Genomic DNA, 25,445 nt, shown 5'->3' with positions numbered 1-25,445 from the left:
GACTTGAATGATCTTGTATTAAGAGCTAAATTGGTTAAAGGAATGGGGCATAATACCGTAGTAGCATCTAAATGTGCAAATGTCGTGGCAGGAGCAGGATCGGTCAAATCGTCTGTAGGTACATAAACCGCTTGGATCAAAGTTATAGATCTGATTATTTAACTCTATGTGGCGGGTCATTGCTCTAATTATTTAACTCTATGCAGCCTGTAATTGGTATACTTTACTATAGTTTAAGTATGTGCACTGTTGTGATATTTCAATTTTTTTATAGAACCCTATGCAGTCTGTGTAAACTGTGTGACGTGTTCTTAGGTATAGGATTACTATATTTTTGCGTGCACTGTATTATTATCATACCCCGAACCTATCCTTAAGTCGGTCACCTGATACGGCTGCATGAATCCTAGAGCAGTGCTCTAATGATCATACAAGACCTAAGATGAACAAATTATCAATAACTCAAAAAATTTAAATCAATAGCTAATAGCCAAATAATCCATTGTAATCAATAATCAAACATATTCAATTACAAAATATTCAAATATCCATGTGGTATTAGAAATTAAACTAACTAATGACTCCATCACTTGAGCTCCATGTCCAACCCAATAGAGACTATGCGTCCAGCAACTCTGAAATAAAAAAGAAAAAAGATGGTGTGAGCTTTATAACCTAGTAAGAATCCCCACACACCACACCAATACAATATTATAATTCAAAAATAGCAAATAAACAGTATCAAAGTGAAAATATAAATCATGAAATCTCATATTAAGTATCCAGTATAACTCAAACCATTATATATACATATAATATACATTATGTATCATCATGAATCTATCACAAAATACTCTCAGTGGTTTCATGACTTATTATCTATTTCTCATTAACTAAATTCAAATCAATCAACAACTATATTAGGTTATGGATTAACCACGGCCAAGCTCCAGCTCGTGACCAACAAGCTCAAGTACCATGTTCCTGCCTATAGCAGGGCTATCCACAATGCAATGTTCTTGCCCATGACGGGCTATCCATAATGCCACATTCATGCCCTTAACAAGGCTATCTATATTGCCACATTTCTACCTATGATGGGGCTATCCATAGTTTAACATGGCTAGTCTAAATATCTATTTTATAATCATCAATTTATTAAATCTCATTCATACCAAATAATATAATATAACATTAAATTTCAAGTAACTAATATCATATTCCAAATATCTGAAAAGTCATCAATATTTGCTACATACATATAATATAGAAAACATAAATATTCGTGCCAGCAATCATATATTAGCAACAATCAGGTATGTAAAACCAAAACCACAAAATAAATATATGTATAAATACAAGTGATTATGTCCATGGATTCTTACCTTTACTGGTGATAGACTTAAGTACAGCGAACACAAATCCACTTTTTGATCTATGAACTCGAGGGCAAAGTATTCTGCTCAACACCCTCTAGTCTCGACGATTGCTCACCTATAGGGCCAGATCTCATCATCAAAAAATTATAACCATCCATAAATTATGGTAGATGGTCATAACAAAATCAGTCCGAAAACCCCTCCTGGGGCTCCATATCGGCGACCCGGGATCCCTCTTAGGGTCAACAGTTATCCTGAGCTTACCTAGACATATGGACCTTCAAAGGTCCATTAATCATGTAGAGAGAGAGGAAGAGAGAGTAGAGGAAGGTGAGGAGCTGTCCAAGTTGTTACAATGGGCCGTTGGGCAGCAACCTATGGTGGCGTCCGGCGGCAAGGCAACGGCGATGATCTGTACAACGAGCCACGGTCGGTGGTGGTCGGCAAAACAAGAAACTAGGGAGAGGAAGTATAGAATAGGGCATCTGGTTTCCAACAAAATTTGGCGACTCACCGGTGGCAATCTAGCCATTGGCGATGGCCAAGGGACCAGGAGATAAGTATAGAAAGGGGGTTGAGGTTGATTATCTTGCTCTGGCAAGGTAATCGATGGCAGCTCGTGCATAACACTCAATGGAAACCAAAGGAAAACTCAATGGGATTCGTCGGACTAAGTCTGGCCTGCTGATGATATGTACTCAATTAGAACAATGTAAATTTCATTTTAACTTAATGACATATTCTGCTTATGTTCAGCAGCAAGATGGTTCACTAAGTTTAGTTCATTACATGTTGCAATGCATCAATTTTGTTCACTTTATTACATGTATTGGATTTAATCAAACAGAATTAAACCATATCAGGATTGAACCAATACAGAAAATTAGCGAAGCATCAACATGATAACATAAATAAGTACAAAAGGCAGTAAATTCCATTCACTCCATAACATAGATACAAAAGGCAACATCTGCTCTTACAAGCATTCACCCAACCCACTAAAGTCTACCGAAACTACACAACTCCTAACATATTATAAAAATATGGCACTTCACAACAATTTAAGGGAGGTGAGATAGTTGCCCTTTTAGAGTGTTTGGGGCACGTCCCTTGTACCTATCAACCCAAAGTATTATTGCCAACACCAAGAACAACCATCTTTCTTGTGCCCTATGACTCATTGCAGTGCCCTTCAAGCTCTGGATGGCCTCACACATTCTTGAAATTTCACCACCTTTCCTATTTAGTGCCTCTTTCTTCTCGGCCAGCAAAGCAGTTAACCTTTGCACCTCTTCACCCTGCTTCTCAGCTTGACTTCTCTACCCATATTCCAGTCTCCTTAGCCTCCTCACTTGAGTCTCCTGTGAGTCTTTTGCTCATAGCAAACCAAGTATAATCTGCTTTGATCTTGCGCACATTACAGGGTCCTTCCACGTAAATCTGTTATATCCACTTAGAAGATCAGCTGGATCATCCAAACCACATCCATATAATCTCCTCCTAGGGTTCTAGGGAGTCCATGAGGTGTGCTCGACCACTGGCAGCCTGTAGTGGCGTTCATTAATGCTCGGAGAATGCTGGTAGTGTGAAGTAGATGAATATGCACTCATTGCCAAAATCTCCACCCAGTCTCTTTCTTTCTCCTTCTCCTCCTCCTCTGTTTTTGGCTTTGTGAAACATATTCTCTAGCAAGACCAAAAGACACCATTTTGATGGGAAATGAATTGATTTTGGTGGCAAATGAAGGCCAAGTGTCATCAGAACAATATAGGCTTGCTTTTGGAAGTGACACATAAGGAACCTGAAAGGGCACGTGCGAGGCGCATGCCCTTTTCCATTAAGTATGTAACACCTGAGCAACGAAGAGATCCTATTGTTGATGGATTATAAGTCTGGGAGTCGAATTGTGAGAAATTGAAATTCAGGACTTAAGTTAAAATGGATCATAAAGTTCAGGATTTTTTTTTAAGCTTAGCCAAATATATAATTCCATGCTTGTATAAGCACTTATGTATTTTACTTGCCAAGACAAGCTCAGGGCTGCCCAAAAGCCATAAAAATAGGTCCATTTGGACCTTGATTTTAGGCATGAACTGCAGCCCAAAAAATAAGAATTTTGTTATGGATGTGGCAAAATTAAGAAGATTAGAATGAAAAATCAGTATATTGGAGTTGCAATAGTTGAATACTAGAATCTGGCGTCTGAACCTTTTAATAAAAATTATGTTAAGTAAATAACAAAAGTTAGAAGGACTCGATTTTTTTTATGTTGTGGTTAGCAACCACAAGAAGAATGCACAGATAAAAAATGGGATAGAAAAGGCGGGATGAGAAAAAGTGCAGATGGAAAAAATGGGTAGGAAAATGAAAATGATTTGCCTCATACACGGATATATTAGAAGTTGGCGTTATAGAGTACAACAGATAAAAGCAAACTAGTAAATAATCAATTAAGATAGAATATAAGTAATAAAAACCTTTGTTTGCTCTTATAGAAGCATTACTTTGACACATTTGAGAAGAGGGGGAAAAAGAAAAATTTTGAGGGCAGACTCCCACGATGCACCATGAACAAAAGTTATGAAAAAAAAGAATCCGACAAAACTTGCAATAGAACAGCCTATACAGGAAGGCTTGGCACACGACGATTTACATGATTAATTGGATCAAAGACCTGATAATTATATTTAATGGTTATGAATGTCCTGTTACTCCAGAATAACAAATTAACAACGCTGCCAGTCCCATGTAGTCTAGCGATTTTCCCTTCCCATAAAGTTTTAACATGAAAAGAACTTGAATGCATCAGCGAATTTACTTGTATTATTATCAACCTCATTTTTATAGTTGAAACTCTCTGAACTTTCATGAATTCCCTCATTTCTCAGGTATCCAGACGAAAAAAGCTCGCCGACCTGTTGCCGAAGCCCAACGTTGTGACCATGCCCTTGGCCAGCTTAGGCAACATAGTTATTTCATTGCAAAATTTAGCTGATTTGGAGTGGGCACGTATACGGAGAAGCAAGTGTGTTATCATGCCTAGTCCAAGAGACCGAAACTATAACACGGAAATACCACCTAACACTGGCGGAACTTGGTAAAAGAAACATATTTCCGAAGTAAAAAGACACCATTTTTGCATGACTATGGAACATAATAACAAGAAAAGAAAACATGAGTTCAAAAAATGTTTCGAATCATTTGATTACCAGGCGTATTACCAGGCAAACGTCTAAAGAATTTAAAAAATGAATTAGATGACGGTGAATTTGCTCATGTCCCATACCATCAATATGTAGATATGTCGCTGAGCCCAACTTGTTGAGGCATTGTGCATAAATCCAACCTATAAATCAGTTTTCCATTTGCTTCTGTAATGAACTGTAAATTTTTGCTATCTGGTAATTCATTATAGCAAGCAAAGATTAATTAGTAGCCTTTATCGGCTGGCATACACTCCAATGTTATTTACGACCCCAACTTCATTGAAGCAAACTTTGAGGCCACGTCCATAGCCTCATCCACACGAGAAGCATCACTTCCCTGCGTAGTTAGATCATGATATATATTTAGTATACATTCATTGTAATCAGAGCTTTTTCTTTGTGTGTATTTATTTGCATGACAGTCAGAAAAAATAGCTCACCTGGCCCTGAGCAATACCATTCTTCCCACCACCACCTTTTCCCTTCAGAGGCCCCATAGCAGCAGTCAGCCACTCCAACACTACCAGGCCATCCTTTGATTTAGGCACTCCAGCATACACCACTGCCTTGTTCAATGTTTCATCCGTGCTGAATACCATTATAGCTAATGCCTGCAGTTACTTAAGAGGTAATAGAAAGAAGGTACATAGATACATACAAGGTAAAGTTTATAATTTGGTCCTACCAAGAAATGACAATTTTACCTCCTCACATATTGCACTAGTTAGCTTTACTTGCATGAGGGTATTTCTGTAATTTACCATAACCCTTAATGCACCTTATGTAGGTATGTACATATGCATGTATACCCATGTATGATCTAACTGTTGCTATTGCAAGCTTCAGGGAAGGCATGACCATTGATTATAACTGGCAGTTGAAAGAATAAGGATAAAGTGAAGTGTTTCTGCTCTCAGGAATAAGAAAAAATGTATACACAAATTACGAATCAACAGTCTAGGTCACATCTAAGCTTCTTTGGCTCTATAAATGCATTTCTCAAGAGAATTGCCCTAGACTTGCAAGGTCTACAACTAACTGAGTTTAAAATATTGCCATAATTTTCTATCCGCAGCATTAGTTAGAGAATATAACTCGGGGAAAGGTGGAAGATAATGACCTTTTGATCCATGACTTTCAGAACAGCTTCCCTAACAGCAGTGGTGTCAAGACCTACATCCACTCGGCTTATACAGAAAGCTTTTCCTTCAGAAGCAGCAGCTTCTGCAATCTTGGTTGCAGCTTTAATTGCTTTCTGGATATTTTCCTCACCAATCTTCTTTTTTGCCTTTCTAACTTGATCCTGTCACAGGCCAATACATGAAGTCTCAAATCTATTGAAAATAGTTGTCTAAAGAAAGAAAAATACGAAGGAATACAGCCCTCTCTCTCTCCCCCGAATTTTTTCATGGCAAATAACTTATTTCAGTATGTGTAACATACCTCCAGCTGGGAGGTCTTGGCTCTGAGATCTGCTTTTATGGCTGCTGGAATAGCCGCTGCATCTATCTTACTTTTCAGAGAAGCAACTTTCTGACAAAAAGAAAGATAATATTAAGAACCTGTCATTATGTTCCAAATAAGAAATTTATGCTGTTTAAGTTCTGTAATGTGGATTTCAACACAAAAATGGTGTCAACAACTAACACAAACAGTAGATCTTTCAATATAAATCAAATATAAAGCAACTAGAAACATGGCAGTTCAGATTAGGGTCATGGCTTCCTGATTGGCAAGGGAATTTGAAACTTTACTAGGGGAAAAGAAAATCATCTTAAAGAATAGAAGAGAAGATACAAATAATCTACCAGTACTAATGAATTCTCAACAGCACAAAGCCTGTCTTTTTATTGGATTTTCTGTATTTCTACATACTTACAAGAAAATAAATCCAGTATTTTGATTCATTAAGATATCATAGAATAATATCAGAAAGTTACTCGAGCAGTCACAACTCAAAAGGGCTTGAACTGTTGAACATAGGAATGGGTGTTCTGCTGCAACTCAGACAAAAGTTTTATCATGAAATTCGTGCCCCCACTCAAGTTGATGTATGGAGCTTATTCATTATTGCTCTACAAGTCTGTATTGGTGGTGTCCCTTCCATTGTTGGCAAAATGAGAGTTTGGGTGAAAAAGTCCGCTTGTAACCAAACAAGGCAATAAGGCTTTTTTGGGCAATTAATAAAATTCATAAAGGTTAAAGAAATTCTGTGTTAGATCTTTGGATGTCCCAAAAAAATCAAAAGGCAATTTATTAGTTGGTGCTGGTCTCTTTAGAGTCTTAAAGAAAGATTAGCTTGCAGCAATTACACTTAGTCACTTGCACAGATTTTTTATAAAAAAAAGAAAAGAAATGTAAAGTTTAGAAGAGTGAAAATAGGGAATAAGAGATACTGAAAGGAGGTGAGGGGTGGGAAGAACAGTAAGTCTGTTCTTTTTCCTCAAAATAAACCCTGCACAAAGATCTTCAACCAGCCCAACTAGGCTTCTTATAGAGTATAGACTCAACTAACTTGCTAACACTTCCCAATTTGAGTCAATAAATGAGTTCCTAGATAGGGCATCTAAAATCCCTTGTTAGACCAAGGTGTTGTAGCAGTGCTGTAGCACAATAATAACATGAGAAGTAAATATCATTATTTGCACAATCTTATGATCCATGATCCAGATCATACGATCTGAATCGAAATGGTTTAAGTGATCCACATTAGATCACTTAACTAGTATAGTTACGGATCATAGAATCCAGATGTAGAGATATTATGATCCTTTGGATTGTACAAACCAGGTCTAGGTCGCAATTTTACATCCTAAGGGCCTATTGGACTGCCACAAGATCTCATCAGTGTGATAAGATCTTCTACAGCAGGACTCCAGTTGAAAAATTATGGCAGAATTAAAGAGTTTAAAGATTGAGGGAGCAGGTTGACAGGTAATCCCTAATAGTTAGGGATAAGATAAATCACCTTGACAAGGGGATTAGCTATCACTGAGCCTTGTCTTCCTAATCTCTTTAAATTACCCTGATTTCCTCCATGTATTCTCACCTGAAACCCTGCTGGGAAGTTTCGCCAAGCTGATAAGTTCTTCCGGCATCCAAACAAGCCCTAAAAGCTATTAGAAAATCCATATTTATGATAAAATTATTCCTTTGAATTTTACACTGACAAAAATATCATTGACGAACTTCCAAAACATCAAATTAGCAATGTCTTGAAATTTCCAACTTTTAATCGTAAAGATAAAAGAGATTTAGTATCTCTAGAGATAAGACCTAGAATTGATTTTTCCCCCATGTCTCTCCTACCATCTTCAAGATCCGATTCCTTCTCTAATCTCTCAACTCACAAGAGAATTTTGTTCAATAAACCTGTCTATGTTTGTTCAGGTCAAATAACTTAAATTAAGATGTTCTATAGAGACCTACCTGATGCCATAGAACCATCCTGGTTATTGGACGTGATAATTATTTTGTGCCATCATATGATGATTTCTTACTCATTATTCATCAAATTACAATTTAATCGGGTGCTTCTTATTTTATGTTGTTTCTCTCCTGAAAATCTTATCATTCGTGAATCGTGATCCAACATGTCAACTCCCTCTTGTGATATGATATCAATTAACAAAATATTGGTAACATACTGACAGCATAGAAAATACTAAAAGATCTCTAATCAACCAGTTCTTTGCCTGAAAAACTTTCTAGATGCTGCTCATACATTTTAATAAGCAAGAAAACGTTCTTAAATCATCAGACCGAGACAGCTCCGAGCACAGATGGCAACAATTTGCTCCTTGAATGCTCACTTGATTGTAGGTTTGCATTTTCATGAAATCTTGATTATTTTCGAATGCAGATTGCTTTCTGCATCACTGCAGATGGCTAGGGAAGAGAAGGCTTACCAGAGAAATGAATATTGCTGTCATTGTCCATCCTTCTTAAATAAATTCCATTTATACCGTAAGTGGTGGTAGAGACTTCTTTTGCTAAGCAAAATTTCAAAACTGGTGACTAATCTCAAATTAATCAAGAAGAACAGGTCTTGAAGATTAGGGGTTATAAGTTTCACATTTTCTGGCAAATGTGACAGCGATATTCCAGAATTTGCTAACATTTTTGTATACCAGAACTCTATGATAGGCATCAACTATGAGCACTTATATTATGCCCAAGTAATGTGAATGCCGACTAAGCTCATAACATGTAAATTGTGTGACAAGCTATATAGACAGCTGTGTTACCTTCTCAAGCAGGCTTCCTTCATATTTGGATGCATCACTAATTTCAGAAGCAAGAGATGATGCCAACTCGATTGCCTTGAACGCACATTCAGTTGTGACAGCTGTTATTCTCCGAATTCCCTTAGCAATTCCCTCCTCAGACAGAAGGGCAAATGCCTTAGCTTCTCGAGTATTTGATATATGGGTCCCTGGCAGAAAAAATCATCAATTAAATCAAATAGCAAAAAATCCCCAAGGAAAACAAAACTGGAGTTTAAAAAGAGACCTCCACATAGTTCCGTAGAATAGGATAACCACTGTTTATTATCAGGATTTGCAAGGAGATCTTCCACCTTACGACCAATTGACACAACCCTAACTGGGTCAGGATAGATCTACACAGATGAAGGCAGGCATAGCAATGATTGCACACAGTTATTATGATAATGAACCAAAATGATGTTTCAAGATATAAGCTTGAACTAAAACATCTTATGAAAAATTCACTAAGAACTTACTTCTCCAAAGACTGCTCTTAGTCCAGTTATCTGCTTTGCAGCAGCAAGGCTTGCTTCACTTGCATATACATCTAATCCATCTTTAATCTGCTGATTCACAATTAACTCAATGTTTCTCAAATCTTCGGGATGAACAGGTTTTCCTGTTAAAATTAGGTGTAAATTTTATGAAAAGAACTAAATACACTTAAATGAAAGGAATCTTACTGTAAATATTACCATGGGAGAAATCAAAACGCAACTTTTCAGGGAGAACAATGGAGCCCTTCTGATCAACATGATCACCAAGAACTTCCTGCATTCTCATGGCAATAAGATCAAGACAAGGGTTAAAAAAAGTAACACCAACTTTATAAAGCATAAACATTTCATACCCTGAGAGCAAAATTGAGCATGTGAGTACATGTGTGGTTAGGAGCAATTAAGGTACGCCTCTCATAGTCAACCTATTAATGCAGCCAAGTAGGAAGTTAGGGACACAATTATCAGTATTCACAGAAAACTCTAAAGAAAAAAGCACATAACAAACTGATGTTTCTTTTTTATTTACTTCACCTTACATATCACTTGATCGCCAACTGAAAAAGCCTTGGCCCCTCCAGCAATTGATCCTATGTGAAGTACAAAACCTCCATAAACTTGAACATTACTAACTTGAAATGATCCAAACAATCCTTCAATTGACCCGGTGTCGTATATCTGAAGCCAAAAGGTCAAGTGAAACATGAAATAGAACAATCTTGTTCGTTGTGGCATCAATGAGACCAACAGTATGAAAGATACATGAATAGGATGTAGTTAAATGATGCAAATGAAATTCTAGATCAAAGAGACCATACTTTCTAGTGTATGGAAATGTTTTCTCAATCAGCCATGTTTAGCCTATATGCTCTCTCTCTCTCTCTCTCTCTCTCTCTCTCTCTCTCTCTCTCTCTCTCTCTCTCTCTCTCTCTCTCTATTTAGATAGACAGACATATTGCAAAAGGCCAAATACGAAATAATAATAGATTATTTTGTGTGCCATCTGTAACAATTTAGAATAGAATGTATAAAATAAATCTAAGGAATCCACTTGGTTGACTCCACTACAAAAAAATCCCTTCAAAGCCATAACATATGGCATCAATATTATGAACAAAATTCAGAATAAGAATTTGCATCCAACTAAAATTTTAAATTTGAATTACATAGTTTTTTAGCACACTAGTTTCTACGTTTAGCTCAATAAAAGATAACCCCAACCTGGCCCTTCATTTGTACATATTCACATACTAGTTGGGTTACATGAAGCAAAGTTGTCATCACCAAAGAGGCAGGACTCTGACGAACGGAAATTAAACAGCAGGGCCACGGGGAGAAGGTAGCTTGTCGAAAGGTCAGGAATGGATGCAGGCTAATCGCTTTTAATCAGAAGCAGCACTAAAATGTGAAGGGAAGTAACTCAGGTTACTTCCACACTTCTAGATTTCATGAATCACATATACTGCCTTCTTTTCCAATCGTTATTTTGACACATTTGAAATGGAGAATCACATGGTTGCATGTTCAAATAATATCAATCGAATTAATGTTCTCACATCATGTATGCCGATTGTAAATGTCTGGAACAAGTTGTTTCATTAACATGGTTTCTAGGGTGGAAGGGGAGGGGTAAGAACAAATGCCATAATAGTACAATAAGAAATTCTGGAAACTTCCATCAAAACAACACATATTCAGAGAACCATCAATGTTACATGTTGGGAGTCTGGTTATAAATCCCCGATGTAGTTACAAGTAACTCATATTTGAAAAATATTCAGACCTCATGTAAAAGTAACATGAATAAGCTAATCAAATTGGAGTTGGCCAGAAAGCAGGAGCAGTACCTGACCGCCTTGTTCAGCATAGAAACTTGTACTTTCCAAAACAAGACCAACATCAGCTCCAGCAAAGGCAGTTTCAAGGAACTCAGCACCAGTGTATATAGCTTTGATCACACTTTCATGGTCCTAGTAGAAGACAAATATTTTGTTGACAGGTAAAACCATGTAAACATAAAAAGAAGGCATTTGGTATCAGGCAATAGGACATGATGAGCAGGCAGTGTAAATAAACATATTTTCAAAACCATGGCAGCATCCTCAAAAAAGTTATCTAAACAATAAAACAATGATCTCTCATATTATTCCGTAAGAAAGGTAGGGCTTTGTTTGGTTATTGAGAAAATGAAAGTAAAAAAAAGAAAAGCGCAAAAAATTTCTCATGTTTAGTCGAGCACTGGAAATCAAAGAAAAAGTTGTGGAAGTAGTTTAGAATATGTTTATCTTGAACCATTTGCCTATCCGTTATTTTCCTTCAAAATCACTGCCTTTTATTGAAGAATAATAATTCTAGGATTATATAAAATTTTGGCCCCTTATTTCTTTGCCTCTCTCTCTCTCTCTCTGTGGCTTTCCTCTTCAATATCAAACAACAGAACCTCTCTAACTTGCTTTATTTCTTTCACTTTATTAGCAACCAGATAGAGCATTCAAACTTTGACTGAGAAATAAGACCAGAGAACAACCAATTTATGCTAGATAAGATATTTGTATTAGAAATAATTTAGTGGGATGTTTTATAGCATGAAATCATTGAGAGGTCCATACCAATTAAAGCCAAAGTGCTCGCAATGAAATTAAGTGGTCCTAACCTGGTGCCAGATAAACTTGTAATTGTCATCTGTTGTAGCGACACCCTTCCTATGCAACTCCGATGTAGCATCGGCATCCATTACAATAGTGTCACCAACTGCCTGTCAAGTATTCACACAAGCATGTGGCAATAAAGCAATAATTAATATCATAAATGGTTACTGAAAACCAGTAAATTCCCCTCATTTTATGAAAGGATAAAGTTAGGAAAAAATTTCCAGCCATTGAAATACATCTGACCACCAAGGGCATTAAAATATAGTGGAAAGCCTGTTGTACAGGATGCAGCAGAGTATGGTTGATACTTGATAGTGCTCATAATAGCATGAACTGCTTCTGTTATATCCATCGCCGCATCAATTGAAGTGAACCATTCATAAAACAGTGACAGAAAAAAAAAATTACAGCATGAAGAACGTGTGCTAGAAAATGGACACATTTGTGGATTAAAAGGCTCATAACACTAGATCATAGATCCAATTGTTCCAAAGAAATGGACACCCCACCAAAACTGGGGCAGGATCAAATATTTTGGATCATAGTGGTCACCAACCATGAGAGAGCACAACATTTAGAAAGGGAGATATTAAATTATCTGCAGTTTGGTCAAAGGCAGCAACTCCCTCAATCAATTGGCGCTAACTCCACAGTAATCATCTTCCAACGTTCTTTTTTCTTCTACATAGTATTTTTTTCCCCTGAAACTCCATATACTAAAACCCTTTGATAACTATAAACAAATCTAAATCACAAACATTTCATCTTCCAAATCAAATAGGTTTTCTTCAATTTTATTAGTGTTCTACTTCAAACCTTTGTCAAAATGAAGTTCTGCAGACAATCTCTAGCAAGTCTTGGGGTTTTACATTCTTATATTCAAAGCCTCTTTGGATGTGGAAATGGTAGTATCTTATGCTCGCATGGAAGAGGCAAAGAAAAGAAAGCAAAAAAACAAACAGGTCGAGGTATTGATGGAGGCTGTCGGAGTTCCCATTATCCCTATCACCCTTTTTATATAAACTCATTGTCCTATTTTTCTTTTTCTACAATTGCTAGTGTCTAAAGCCTCCTAGGTCCCTTCAAATTCTTGTCCCACATATTTATTGCCCATTAACTACCTCCCATGCAAGGAGGTTATGAACAGTAACCTGATGTGGCAACCAAACAAGCCCTAACAAGTCTCACATTAAGCAAAAGATAAAGATATTCTATCCCTAACAATAGCTCCTATCCCATACAATCCACAGAAATTTGAGGGTTCATGGTTCAAGATAAGCTCAATTTCAGCCATTTGGAATTCCTATCCCTGACAAGGAATTCCAGCAAACCAGAAACCAAGGGCCTCTTTGGATGTTTGATTAAGGTGTCTAAGATAACCTGTGCATTCATGAGTAAGATTTGAAAGCAGAAGCAAGTGGTCTAAGAATTTTAAAGAATTAGAGGTGGAGTGAATCCCATTATTCTAATTTTCAAGGATACCGGAAATTATCTTTTTTGTGCAGTGCCTTATCAAATTTTTGGGATTATTGATACCCTCTGTGATCCCTTAATTTTCTGTCTGTTCTTATCTCCTCCATGACTCCCAGTTGAATGGGAAGTTATCTGAGGATTATTTAACCGGCCAACCAAACAGCCCCTAGTTCACCTTAGAAACATTCCAATTTGCCTAGCAGCCAACAGTATATCCATATGTCAATCCTTAAACCTAGATCATCTTTTCCTATTCCCATCCCATAATAATTTGGTAATAGAGCAGTCCAAATACCTTTTCTGAATTGGCACGTTATAATATAGCAGACAGGTAAGTGTTGTTAAGGGAAAAGAGTAAGACTGCCTATGGCCACGGATGCATCACATAAAATGCCACAGTTTCAGAGTATATGGTTACTTAGATACAGATTCAGAAGGAACAAAAAAGGCCCAGAAAGAATAATGACTTTAATATAAAATTAAGAATCATAAACATCAAGTTTTGAAGAGAAATGTAAGAAAAGAACATGCCTTGTTCCGAGCACACCTAGCCTTTTGTCTGGCTTCTTCCATCGCAACATTAAAACCTTCGACATCGACTGTTAGTCCTCTTTCTTCTGCCATTAGCTGAGAAAGAAGGCAGTTGGAGAAGGGAGAAGAAAAAGACTAATCATTGCAAGTTAAAAAGAAAGTCTACAGGAATAAAAGCCATATAATGAATGAATAATTACCTGAGTTAAATCCATCGGAAAACCATAGGTGTCCCACAAAATAAAGGCATCCTGCAACCACAGCAATCACACCACATAACAAGACATGAACAAAAGCTAAATATATTTTAAAAAATGCTTTAGAAAAACTCAGAAACAAGACATGACCTAAAGCTAAATATATTCTAAAAAATGCTTTAGAAAAACTCGGAAAATGCTGAAAAGAGAAGCTGATAAAACCTCATAGCCAAATGCAATTGCACATTAAAGATTAATACCGTAAAAATGTTAAAAACATAAAAAGAGGAAAATGCAACTTTTGTTGTTAGTCTGATCACCAAGGTTTTCAGCACTGGTATACCAATACCCTTACCAATATCTAACTTGAATGGTGTCAGTACCAAACAATACTTGGTACCAACACTCAGCACAGAGCATACTGAGTATTGATTCCCTACCTGTACAAGTCAGTATGGTCTCATGTTGAAAATCATGCTAATCACAAAAATCAAAAGGTAAAGAAGAATGGGGCGTCGTCAACAGGTACACAAGAAATAACAAAATAAACACCCTCTGGCTTATCATTCTCCGAGGACAGCAACTCACAATGCATATCAATGCACAACACCCAAATACCAAGAAAAAGGCATTCTTTTGAAACAAAATCTTCCATAAGAAAGAATTAAAAATAAAAGAAGCAACCAATGGACATAAAATATGGAGCGAATGGCAACACATTCATTGTATCAACTAAAGCAACATATATAAGAAAATCAAGTCAGCCAAAATCTATCGCATTGACCAAAAATTGAAGTGAGAAATTAACTTATAATCATTGGACATCCATGAGAAGTTGACAACTAAGATACAAAGGCTAATGAAGTGTCTTTTCTAAATAAAGCTATATTTTCTCCAAGAAGGAGATAAACACACTCATTGGCACTCCTAAGCACTTGAGCAAGCTTCCATGGCAGCATTCCTTGAGTTGCTTTCCATGATAAAGGCTTCCCAAAAACCTCCTTGGGCTATTTTAAGACAAGAAGACAGGCCTTTTGAAAGATATGGGGAACTATGGATAAACAAAACCCAAGTAGCATCCCATGTCCGCCCAATCCACCATCCCCCACTACCCCGCAAAAAAAAAAAAAAAAGGAAAGGAAAAAAGCAAAAAAAATGTGGGACACAAACTAAAGAAATAAGAAAGGCGGAAATCATCCAACCCACACCAGATGATAACAAATCACTGAATGTTTAAGTAGAAGCCGGTAGCAAATGCTTCAGCAAAGTATATCACATAAATGATTTGGAAAAGAATACAAGGTTGTGACAATTAGACCAGAGAGGACTTGCCTGACCACTCAATATGTTCCCCTGGACATCCTGAGCAGCCCTTTTAAACTTCTCAATTCCCTGAATGTAGGATGATCAATCAAGCTTGATTACAAATAGAGCAAAGCAAATATAAGAATAACAGCATCAGTATAGACAATTAAAACAAATTGACTCCATGTTTGCTAGTTTGCATGCATTTGAATATGAATGTGCTCAATAATGTTATGGCTGCTGCCTTTCTCCTTCATTTTCTGGATAATTTATTTCCTTAACCAAAGATTTTCGCCTTGCTGACGATGAAGTGGTCTGACAAGGATAAAAAGTGATTCAAATGAAAAACGATAAAGGCATTTAACAGGCAGCAGTCTCCTCCCATCTTGTGCATGCATTCCATTTTGTTAATTAATAACATGCATGACATTACAGCACTTATAAACCAAACCTAAAAGAATGCGATAAAAATATGCAAGTGATTTAGAAGGATTTGAGACAAAAAATCTGGAGAATCATTTAGGTAGCAGTGCCAGTATCCATGATGCTCACCTGCTGGCATGACACGTGTCATTTCATGCTGAAGAAAAAAGTACTTAAATCCCTCTTTTACTTAAAAATATTAAAAATGAACTTGGTAAGTGCTTTGCCAACAGTGTCTGGTATCAGTATTGGCATGGTTTGCCACAGCTGGCACTTCAAACCATGTTTAATTTTCCCTTTTGCGGGAGCAAACTGCATACTCTCTCATATTAAACTGCAGGCATTAATTCATTAAAACTAAGAAGACTAAGGACGCATGACCTATGCTGCAAAAAGAACCAGTGATACATGCGAACATCTATGTAGCTACAAATAAGTCTCACATTTTATCAGACTGATCATGCAGCACACAGAATTTAAAAAATGATATGCAGTTTGCTTTTTGCAGCCTTACAAAGTTCATACAGACGAATCTTTTAAGGAACAAAGTAGCAAAGACAAATATTTTACAAACAGAGCAAACAACCTGGAATATTAAACCTGTGTCAAGATTATTTAGACCTGCTAAGGAACATTACCTTTACTAGTGTCTTCCCAAAACTTATTTCTTCCTCTGCAATAATTTCTTTAATATTGGCCTCATATTGCTTAAGCTCCGGAAATACAGCACCCATCACTTTCACAACAATGCCTACAAGACTGGATATCAACAATCATATCATGAGATCAGTGACAAGAAAAATCTCCATCAACAATACAAGCATACACACATAAAGTTGAATTTCCCTTACGTAAGAAAAAAAGCCTTAATTTAGGAGTAGAGACAAGCTAGAAACAAGGACAATGGAAAATCAAGAACCTATATCACATATTTCAGGACTTCGTGTTAATAAGCATTCTCCTAGCAATTTGCAAGCTAGTCAACCCCCAACCATTAACACATCCTTTATAATATCGTTTATCATATTTAAGCATTTATCCATCATACAAAATGCCAAGGATATTCTGCTAGTCAGACACCCAGAGACCACCACCTTCCAGTGGACTTATTTGAAAGGTTGCTCTCGAAAAGTCTTCAAAGCAAATAACATGCTTAAGCATCACTTGGAAATTCATGGCACTCATAATATTTTCATTGCAATGATCATGAATTACTGCAGAAATCACGAAACCTCAATTTACTGGAGGAACCGCAATCAAATTAAAATAAGATATGATGTTGCTGATAGCAACCATTTCTGCTATTCTTTAAGCCCACATACCACAAAAATGCAATAAAGCATTCTGTAGCAAGATCTATAGGACAGACTTCATGCACCAGATCTCCAAGATAGCATGCTCTGTTAATTACACCTTTGTCCCAGTTCTTCAGTCCAACTCCAACATTTCATGTTTCAACAAATCAATCACTGTTACATGTTAACATGTGGCAGCACCCACTTCCCCTGGCAACCTTGTGAACCTTCTCCAGTTACCATATTAGACAGTTAACACCATTATCAGACTCTTCAATTTCATTTAGGCATTTCATAGAATTGCATACCACATGCCAAGCCAGACCATCATATTGACCTGACATTGTTGCCCCTGATCTTATGATGAATATATACAATTAAATCAACAAAAGTTCCTCAATTACTCCTGAAAGACACCCAATTAACATCCAGCAATGGTTCATGAAATCTATCACAGACAGAGAAAAAATGTCCCAGATAGAAAAATGCTTGTCCAAACATAAATTTAAGTGTTCTGTTCTATATATGGAATTTCCACAAGGTTATAACAAGGCTTCTAAACATCCTTAGAATGCACTTAGGGCATGTCTGGGGACTTAAGTTCCGAAATTTTCACTAAGTTAGAGGGGAACAAACAGTTGCTCCCCAGTTATTGAGTACATAAACATGTCCTTACCGGGAGAACATCCCAGCAACCTACAACAATTCCAATACTCATTAAGCTTAGCAGTATTTAGAACGTTGTACGTTGTCAAATATGCACGGCATGTATGATAAATAATACTGCTTGAGCACCGAAGGATATGACAGAAAATTATCATTCCTACCCGCTAAAAAATCCTTCTTGTGCTTTTAGAACTTCCCTGCCGTAACGAACAGCACGTCGAAGAATACGTCTAAGAACATACTCCCGTCCCTCATTGCCTGAACACAAAATAGTACTTGTCTATCAGCCTTGAGACAGATTTGTATTCACAAAACAAACAAGAATAATTCGAATTCACTTATAATGGAATGACAGAGATAATGGAATACTGTTGATCCAAAAAAAAACATTAACGTACAAATTAATTATACAAGCATTAATCGGGAACAATGATTTTCAAGTGCCACTGTTAATATTTTCAGTTACCTAAAGGATAGTTATTTCTATGTATGTAAAAGCTCGGAAATGAATTTTTGACAGATTGGTCAACATGTAGCATCAGCATCTCTTCTAAGCAGCATTTGATATCAGCTTCCTGATCTCAAGGTAATCACATTTGATAAATCAGGACACTACTTATTAGAATATAACAGCAATTAAGCATGACGATAACCATAAAAAATGAACCTTCTCCCGATTGTTTCTGATTAGCTTCATAAGTCATTTATGAAGCATTTTTTTAAATGGACCTCTGGCATTGTTTCAAGCAAATGCAGAGATGATGATAATCACAAATGATGAAGCATTATATTATTCTTCCATTTCTTTATTTTTTCAATTTTTACCATGAATTCACATAAGAATGTGACTATTGGGAAATGGAGGTACTGAAAATTTTGCCATGAAATTTGTGATTTAATTCTACAGTTACAATTGAAGTAGTTTCATATCCTACCATTTACCTACATATTTCATACAACTCTGCTCACTGCTCTTACAACATAAGTCCTCGAAATGTGGCTCTTGAAACACCTAAACCAAAGTACTTGCAATCTGTTCAAATTGAGAAAATTGAAGAGAATAAGAACCAAGGTTCGCCGTCTCGATACCGGATCCCGTACCGGTAACACACTAGCACAGCATCGGTACGGTACAGAATTTTTTTTGGCGTATCGAGTGTTGCTGCGCGATCCGTTCTAAGGTACCGGTACCAAACCGGTATAGTACGGTACGCCCTGCACTGTCGAGTTCAGTACGGCGTACCATGATAAGAACAGAAATATAGGAAGTCAGAATCTTTTGTTTAGACCAATGGTATACAACTTTGTACTGAATTGCCTCGTTTGGTCGATATTGTAACATATCAATCACGAACTAGGACATTTCATAGTCTCGATATGGTATTTGGTCCCAACTAGTGTGAACCAATCCTTACCAGACTAAATTTCCTGTAACCAAGTAAGGACCCCACACTAGTTCAAGGCCTCAATAATTGGGGGAGAAAGGGAATTGGGGGAGAAAGGGTCTGACTCCCTTTTCTCCCTCTACTTCAAGAAAAAGAGGAGAAAGAGAGGGAGAGAGGGAGAGAGGAGAAAGAGAGGGAGAGAGAGGGAGAGAGTGGAAGGGTGGGATCCAGGTATTTTTCTCTTCCTTTTCATTTTCTTTTACATCCCATAGATGGGTGGGAACAATACCAATGCTAGAATCAAGTCCTAGGACCCAACTACGAATGTGAACAAAATGTGTATAAGGGACATAGACACTCAACTTGGAATTTGAACAAATGCATGAATATTGTATTCCTAATTTTTTTATGTTTTCAATATTATACTTAGTTAATTTAACAATGAATCATATAGTCACACCATTCTTTAGGCATGTAACAAAAAAAAAAAAGTTAAATCATATTACATTTAAACATTTAAAACAAACTTGCAAGATATATATTTGGTGTGTATGATTCGGTTTGCTACTGGTTACACCATCCAATATTGAGATTGTAAACCTTGGTTTAGAGTCTTTAGACAGTAAAATAGGAGGATAAAAAAATGATAAAATGGAGAAGAATAAAAGCGACACCTTATATGTAATTTTTAATTTCCTATTTTGCCCTAAAAGTTAAGTTTCTTCTTTTTTTATCCCTGTAGATCCAAATAATGGGAGTGAGATTCACCTTCTTTTCTCTTCTTTTTTATCTTTTTCTTGCTCTCATTGTGCTTCCTATCCTTTTTCATTGCATACCCAAGAAGGGTGTTAGACACAACAAGCATCAAGTAAATGTCAAAAACATCATAGCCGATGCCTTTGAGACTAGGCCACTCTGGATGGCTGAACAAGATTGATGGAAACTACAGAACAGGCCTTTCCACAAATGTTTCTAACATAAGAATGTTAGTCTTTATCATCTTGAATTTGCTGGCACAGTGAAAAATTATACAAACATGAGAGAAAATTAAGAACAGCCTACGAGCTTCGAAAGGATTCAGGGTAAACAACAAAAACAAAGAAACACTTTGGATGGTTTAACTAGAGATTTTTTGCAAACTTGAAATAATTCTATTATCATTTTCTGAAGTTGTAGTCTTGTGTACTGTCTAAACTAAGCATAGTTTTTTTCAATTTAACTAGTATGCCTGTATAGTAAAAGTTGAAACTAGAATGAAGGATATTATGATGAGAAATATAAAAATACATAACATGCTAAACATTTACCAGGACGAGAACCATCCGCAATAGCAAAAGAAAGAGTCCTTATGTGATCAGCAACCACTCTGTAAGCCATATCAACTTTGTCAACATCATCTAGCCCGACTCTTCCAGAGTATGGCCGAGCCCCTGTCAACTGTAATCATAAGAAAAAAACAATAAATAAAAGAAATAGTTAGGAATGAGACCTCGTGCTTATTTTTGAACTGAGTTCTCATCACAACAAATAAGTACAAGTTTTGAATCAAAAAGGCTGATTGGATTATAAACATACTTGCTGGATAGCGTCAAATATGGGAAAGAATACATCAGTGTCATAATTGCTCATTTTGTTCTGAAGAATTGAAGTCAAACGTTCAAAACCCATTCCAGTATCGACATGTCTCGCAGGTAAAGACCTTAGGCTGCCATCAGCTTCCCTATTGAACTGCAGAAATATCACTGGAGGTTTTAAATACATTAATGGAAAACAATTCTTCCATAAGAAGGACAAAAAAGAACAGTATCATGCAATACACAATCATGAACTGAAAGACAGAGTCAGATAGTAAACCTGAATAAACACGAGGTTCCAGATTTCAATGCAAGTAGGATCATCATTATTGACCAACGAAGCAGCATCTCTGTTACCAACGCGATCAAAATGAATCTCAGTACAAGGCCCACAAGGGCCAGTATCGCCCATCTCCCAGAAATTGTCCTGTTTGAGGTTCAAAACAGTACAAGAAAATAAAGATGAATACAAATAAGGTGTGCATTCAAGATTTAACATTCTATCATCTCATCATGCAAATTCAACAATAAGAAAAATAGATTACTAAAACAAATTTAAAGAGCATCATGATGTAATTTAATTGGAAGTCACTAAGAGAACAAAGTAAAGAGTAATATCATCATTAAAGAAGAAAGTAACCAGAGAAGATGATGAGCACCAATGATTACCAAAGAATGCCACAAAAATTTTCCGATCATAATGAGAAGAAATAAATGAGAAACATGAAAAAGAGAAATGCAACCAAAAATTGAGTAGCTGTCAAGATAGAAATTATCATGGTTCGAAGTTTCATCTAGAACACAAGAAGTGAAAATTTTCCACCATAACTGACATGAGACTCAAATCAGCTTCCAACATTCAGCCAGACCCGATTATGGGTTGTTTTAAAATGTTGTACATAGACAGAGATCCATGAAGAGTAGGAGTTTTGTATGTATTACAGATTATTTTAAACAATTCATTTATGGAGGTTTTTCCTCACAATTATTTCTTCTCATCTACTATCTCAGCTTTGTCTCTTCTTTAATTTCTCTCTCTTCTGTTTTCTTCCACTCTAATCCTCTTGAATGAATCCTTTTAGCTCTAACTTTCCACATTCCATAGCAGAAAATGGTAAAAGTTGCAGACATGGACAAGTTTCTGCATGGAAAGACTTCAGCAGCTCAATTTTGAATTTGGAGCTGCATCACGCCTGCGGCCATTTGTCATACTTCATGTCTTCATCTAATAATCCTCCAAAAATTCTACCATACCTGAAACTTTCACGTCCTTCTCAAGACTTTCTTTACATCTATTATCCACCAGTTTCAGAGACATGCATTTTCAACAGGAGTTGTTTCCTAAATAAATATCTTGAAACCTACAGCAATTTTTGCACTCAGTACTAATCAAAGCCTAGGAACATACGTTAACATCAATATTTGGTCAGTTGTTAATGTGATACTGACACTAATACTATAAGCATACAACTTGGGTCCCATACACAAAATGTCTACCTTACCTTACTACCAAAGGGCAATACTCGTCCAGGAGGTAAAAATTTTAGCCATATGTCCTTTGCTTCAGTATCAGCTGCAAGACCAGCCTTCTCATCGCCGCCAAAATAGGTGGCATAGATCCTGTCTGCAGGCAACTTATAGACCTGAGGACAAATCAAACAATAACAGTAACTATCAGCTGATTTTATGAACAAACTCAGACAGACCAGACTCCGCTTGCAAATTTTTCTCAAATTTAGTGAAGGTGAAAGCTAGAACATTCTAAACATCTACACACACACACAAAAAAAAAAAAGACTCTTTCCAATATCACGGTATCTGCATGATGTAAAAGGAATCCTTTGTTCATTTCCTTTGACGCAAACGAACTGTAAATTCGAATTATGCAAAAATGAAGCTCGCAATTTCGCAGAACTAGTTCCACTCAAGGTTTTAAAAAGATTGATAAGCAGAAATACAGAATTTTTCTTTTCCAACAATATAAGAAATTTCACAGTAAAAATTATGGAAACAAAGAATTCATATTGACTGAGATCTGGATGTGGAAACTTCTTAAAAGGTATATCGAATTAGCCTAAACAGAAGCCCAATTTACTTACGCACAAAATCTTGAACAAACAGTATCGGGAAAAAAAAAAGAAAAGAAAGGAGTAAAAGCAAAAGGAGAGATCTTGGTAAGAAAATCATCATGAGATGGGGATGGAGATCGACCTGGGTGAGAAGCTCCCAGGCCCAGGAGATGGCCTCCCGCTTGAAGTAGTCGCCGAAGGACCAGTTGCCGAGCATCTCGAAGAAGGTGTGGTGGTAGGTGTCCTTGCCGACGTCATCGAGGTCGTTGTGCTTCCCGCCGGCGCGGATGCACTTCTGGGTGTTGCAGGCCCGGGTGAGCTTGCCGAGGGGGTTCGCCGGATTCACGGTCCCGAGGAAGATGGGCTTGAACTGGTTCATCCCGGCGTTGGCGAAGAGGAGGGTGGGATCGTCCAAAGGCACCACCGGACTCGAACGCCAGTTCACGTGCTCCTTTCTCTCGAAGAACGAGATGAAGGTCTCCCTCACCTTGTTCCCGGACCACTCCATCGCCGCCCCCGGTGGTGGTGTTGCCTCCTTCGTCTCCGCTACCGGCGGATGGGGAGTGGAAGCGGTGGAGGAAACCCTGACCCTGACCCTAACCCTTGGAGAGAGGAGGAAGCGGAGCGGCGGGAGAACGTCGGAGAAGACCATGGCCGAGGCCGGCCATTTAAAAGATATTTATACGTGGACGGAGATTCGTTCGTCCATAGATAGAACACGATTCTCAAAGTTTCCACCAATACTTGGTCAATACTCAAATAGGGATCAGTTAGAGCCCTGTTAGGGGCACTCTGACCAAAGAAACTATCAACGCACACCAGAGGGTTTTATTTTTTTTATATGAGTACCTTGTAAAAATGTAAATTTGCATAAATATTTTTTTGAAATTTATATTTATTACTATATGCTTATAAAATACTGTTTTTATATAAATGCTCTTAAGATAACGAATTTACTAACACCGTCAATAAAAATCATATTTATTTTAATTAAAAATAAAATAAATTTTTGAAATTATCTTTTTGTTTTCTATTACGATCGTCTTAAAATATTTTTTTTTGCACATCTATCCATTACGAATATTTTAGTCATCTTAATTTAAAACTCTTAATTTTTTAATGGCGTTTGTTGCCGTAGGTATATACACAAAAATAAGAATGAAAAAAAGTAGAATAGCAAAATAAGTGTTTTACAGGATATACATGCAAATATTAATTTTGAGAAGAAGGTATTCATGCAAAAAATTCTACCGAAAAAAAAAACTACTACCCAAAAAAAAATATCTCAAGTTATCTAATTTTCCTTTTTTTGGGTTAATCTAATGACATTTTGAATTATTCTTGGCATAATAAATTAATTTGATCGTGAATTAAATTTTCTCATTGACTACCCATTGATTACCTAACTGTTATAAGGTGGTCCTTTACTAGGTTTTGCATGGACAGACTAGTATAGGTTACGGATTAATTTGTCATTGTAAATATTTTTTTCTTTATCATGCTTTATTTATACAAAATATTATTTTGCATTTAGGAGGTAATTTGATAATCTAAATAATTTATGATGAAAAAGAGGGGAGAAAATTTAATATTAAGAGCAATATAGATAAATACATAAAGATACCAATATTTCACATATTATTACATCTCTCTATTCACTTTTGAGTTTTAATTATTCGCATTGTTTGTGAACTCTCTGACAAACTTTTCATACATTTTATCAAACACCAGTTTTGTTTTAAGAAAAAGTAAGTGTCTTTTTGTTGGCAAAAGCAACACTAAGATATATCAGAAAAGTGATGTACCACAAATCCATTATCAATCACTCCCAAATTGTCATTGAACACTAAGGTGACTAAGATAGGAGTTGAACATGTACATAACTCTGCTCATTCAAGTTAGCTAACCTCTTGTCACAAGAACATGGTTCTATCTGTGGAATATAAGTTAGGCAGTGATAGAAAAAAATAAAAAGAAAAGGAAAGAAAGTTAACTTATATGAGCTAGCTGCCATGTACTTTTTGTAGTGACAGTCGTGATCGAAGCCATCGGGGAAGAAAAATATCAGGCCACACGACATGGTGGATGCCATGTGAGAATCTCAACTTTGTTGATTCCAAGTCTTTCATACATTCTTAAGCAATATTACCAATATTTGGCAGGTCTCTTTCACATTTAGATCATTCATGAATCATAGAGCAACAAATCCTCTAAAAAAATTTATTCATAAACAAATTTTAAAATCCAAGTTGCGGGAAATTTGGCAGGAAAAAAAAGTTTGACAGCCAAGATGCACGACTTGTGCAACTAATTTGAATATATATGCATGTAATCCTGGGTAAGGTGATTTAGGCTTGGAACTGAGGCTTGAGGATTTTTATTTGTCCATCTCCCTATCTGGGTTTTGGTCTATTGACTTGGATATTTCTGAAGATTGTAACAATAAAAGCATCTCAATATAAGATATTCTAATTTCCACTGATATTAAATGCCTCAAAAAACCACAAATACCACAGTACCACAAAT

At 36.6% G+C, this 25,445-nt stretch overlaps 1 protein-coding gene across 3 annotated transcripts; it reads right to left on the bottom strand.

The window, feature by feature from the left end:
* Positions 1–4,715: 4,715 nt before the first annotated feature.
* On the bottom strand, positions 4,716–23,682 carry LOC103722028 (alanine--tRNA ligase-like). 3 transcript variants are annotated; one of them, XM_008812446.5, is made up of 22 exons: positions 23,062–23,682; positions 22,353–22,493; positions 21,131–21,277; positions 20,852–21,004; positions 20,584–20,713; positions 18,053–18,149; positions 16,569–16,689; positions 15,535–15,594; positions 14,206–14,256; positions 14,006–14,101; positions 12,004–12,105; positions 11,198–11,320; positions 9,885–10,028; positions 9,704–9,775; positions 9,549–9,624; positions 9,330–9,472; positions 9,098–9,206; positions 8,833–9,020; positions 6,029–6,118; positions 5,706–5,888; positions 5,026–5,196; positions 4,716–4,922 (listed from the first exon to the last, which is right to left on the bottom strand). In XM_008812446.5, exons 1-22 carry the CDS (start codon positions 23,569–23,571, stop codon positions 4,848–4,850), a joined length of 2,982 nt encoding a protein of 993 aa, XP_008810668.3. In that variant the 5' UTR covers positions 23,572–23,682; the 3' UTR covers positions 4,716–4,847. The 3 variants fall into 3 exon arrangements, with proteins under 3 accessions (XP_008810668.3, XP_088571476.1, XP_088571477.1); XM_088715350.1 differs by having other exon boundaries at positions 12,004–12,101; positions 14,002–14,140; positions 23,062–23,633; XM_088715351.1 differs by having other exon boundaries at positions 12,004–12,101; positions 14,002–14,101; positions 23,062–23,632.
* Positions 23,683–25,445: the final 1,763 nt, after the last annotated feature.

The sequence above is a fragment of the Phoenix dactylifera genome, chromosome 2 (assembly GCF_051530095.1).
Source record: "Phoenix dactylifera cultivar Ajwa chromosome 2, Ajwa_hap1_PhDact_Kaust_v1.1, whole genome shotgun sequence".
NCBI classification, from domain to species: domain Eukaryota; kingdom Viridiplantae; phylum Streptophyta; class Magnoliopsida; order Arecales; family Arecaceae; genus Phoenix; species Phoenix dactylifera.
Note: the sequence above shows the minus strand (reverse complement) of the source record. Positions and strands in the feature narration are given on the sequence as shown.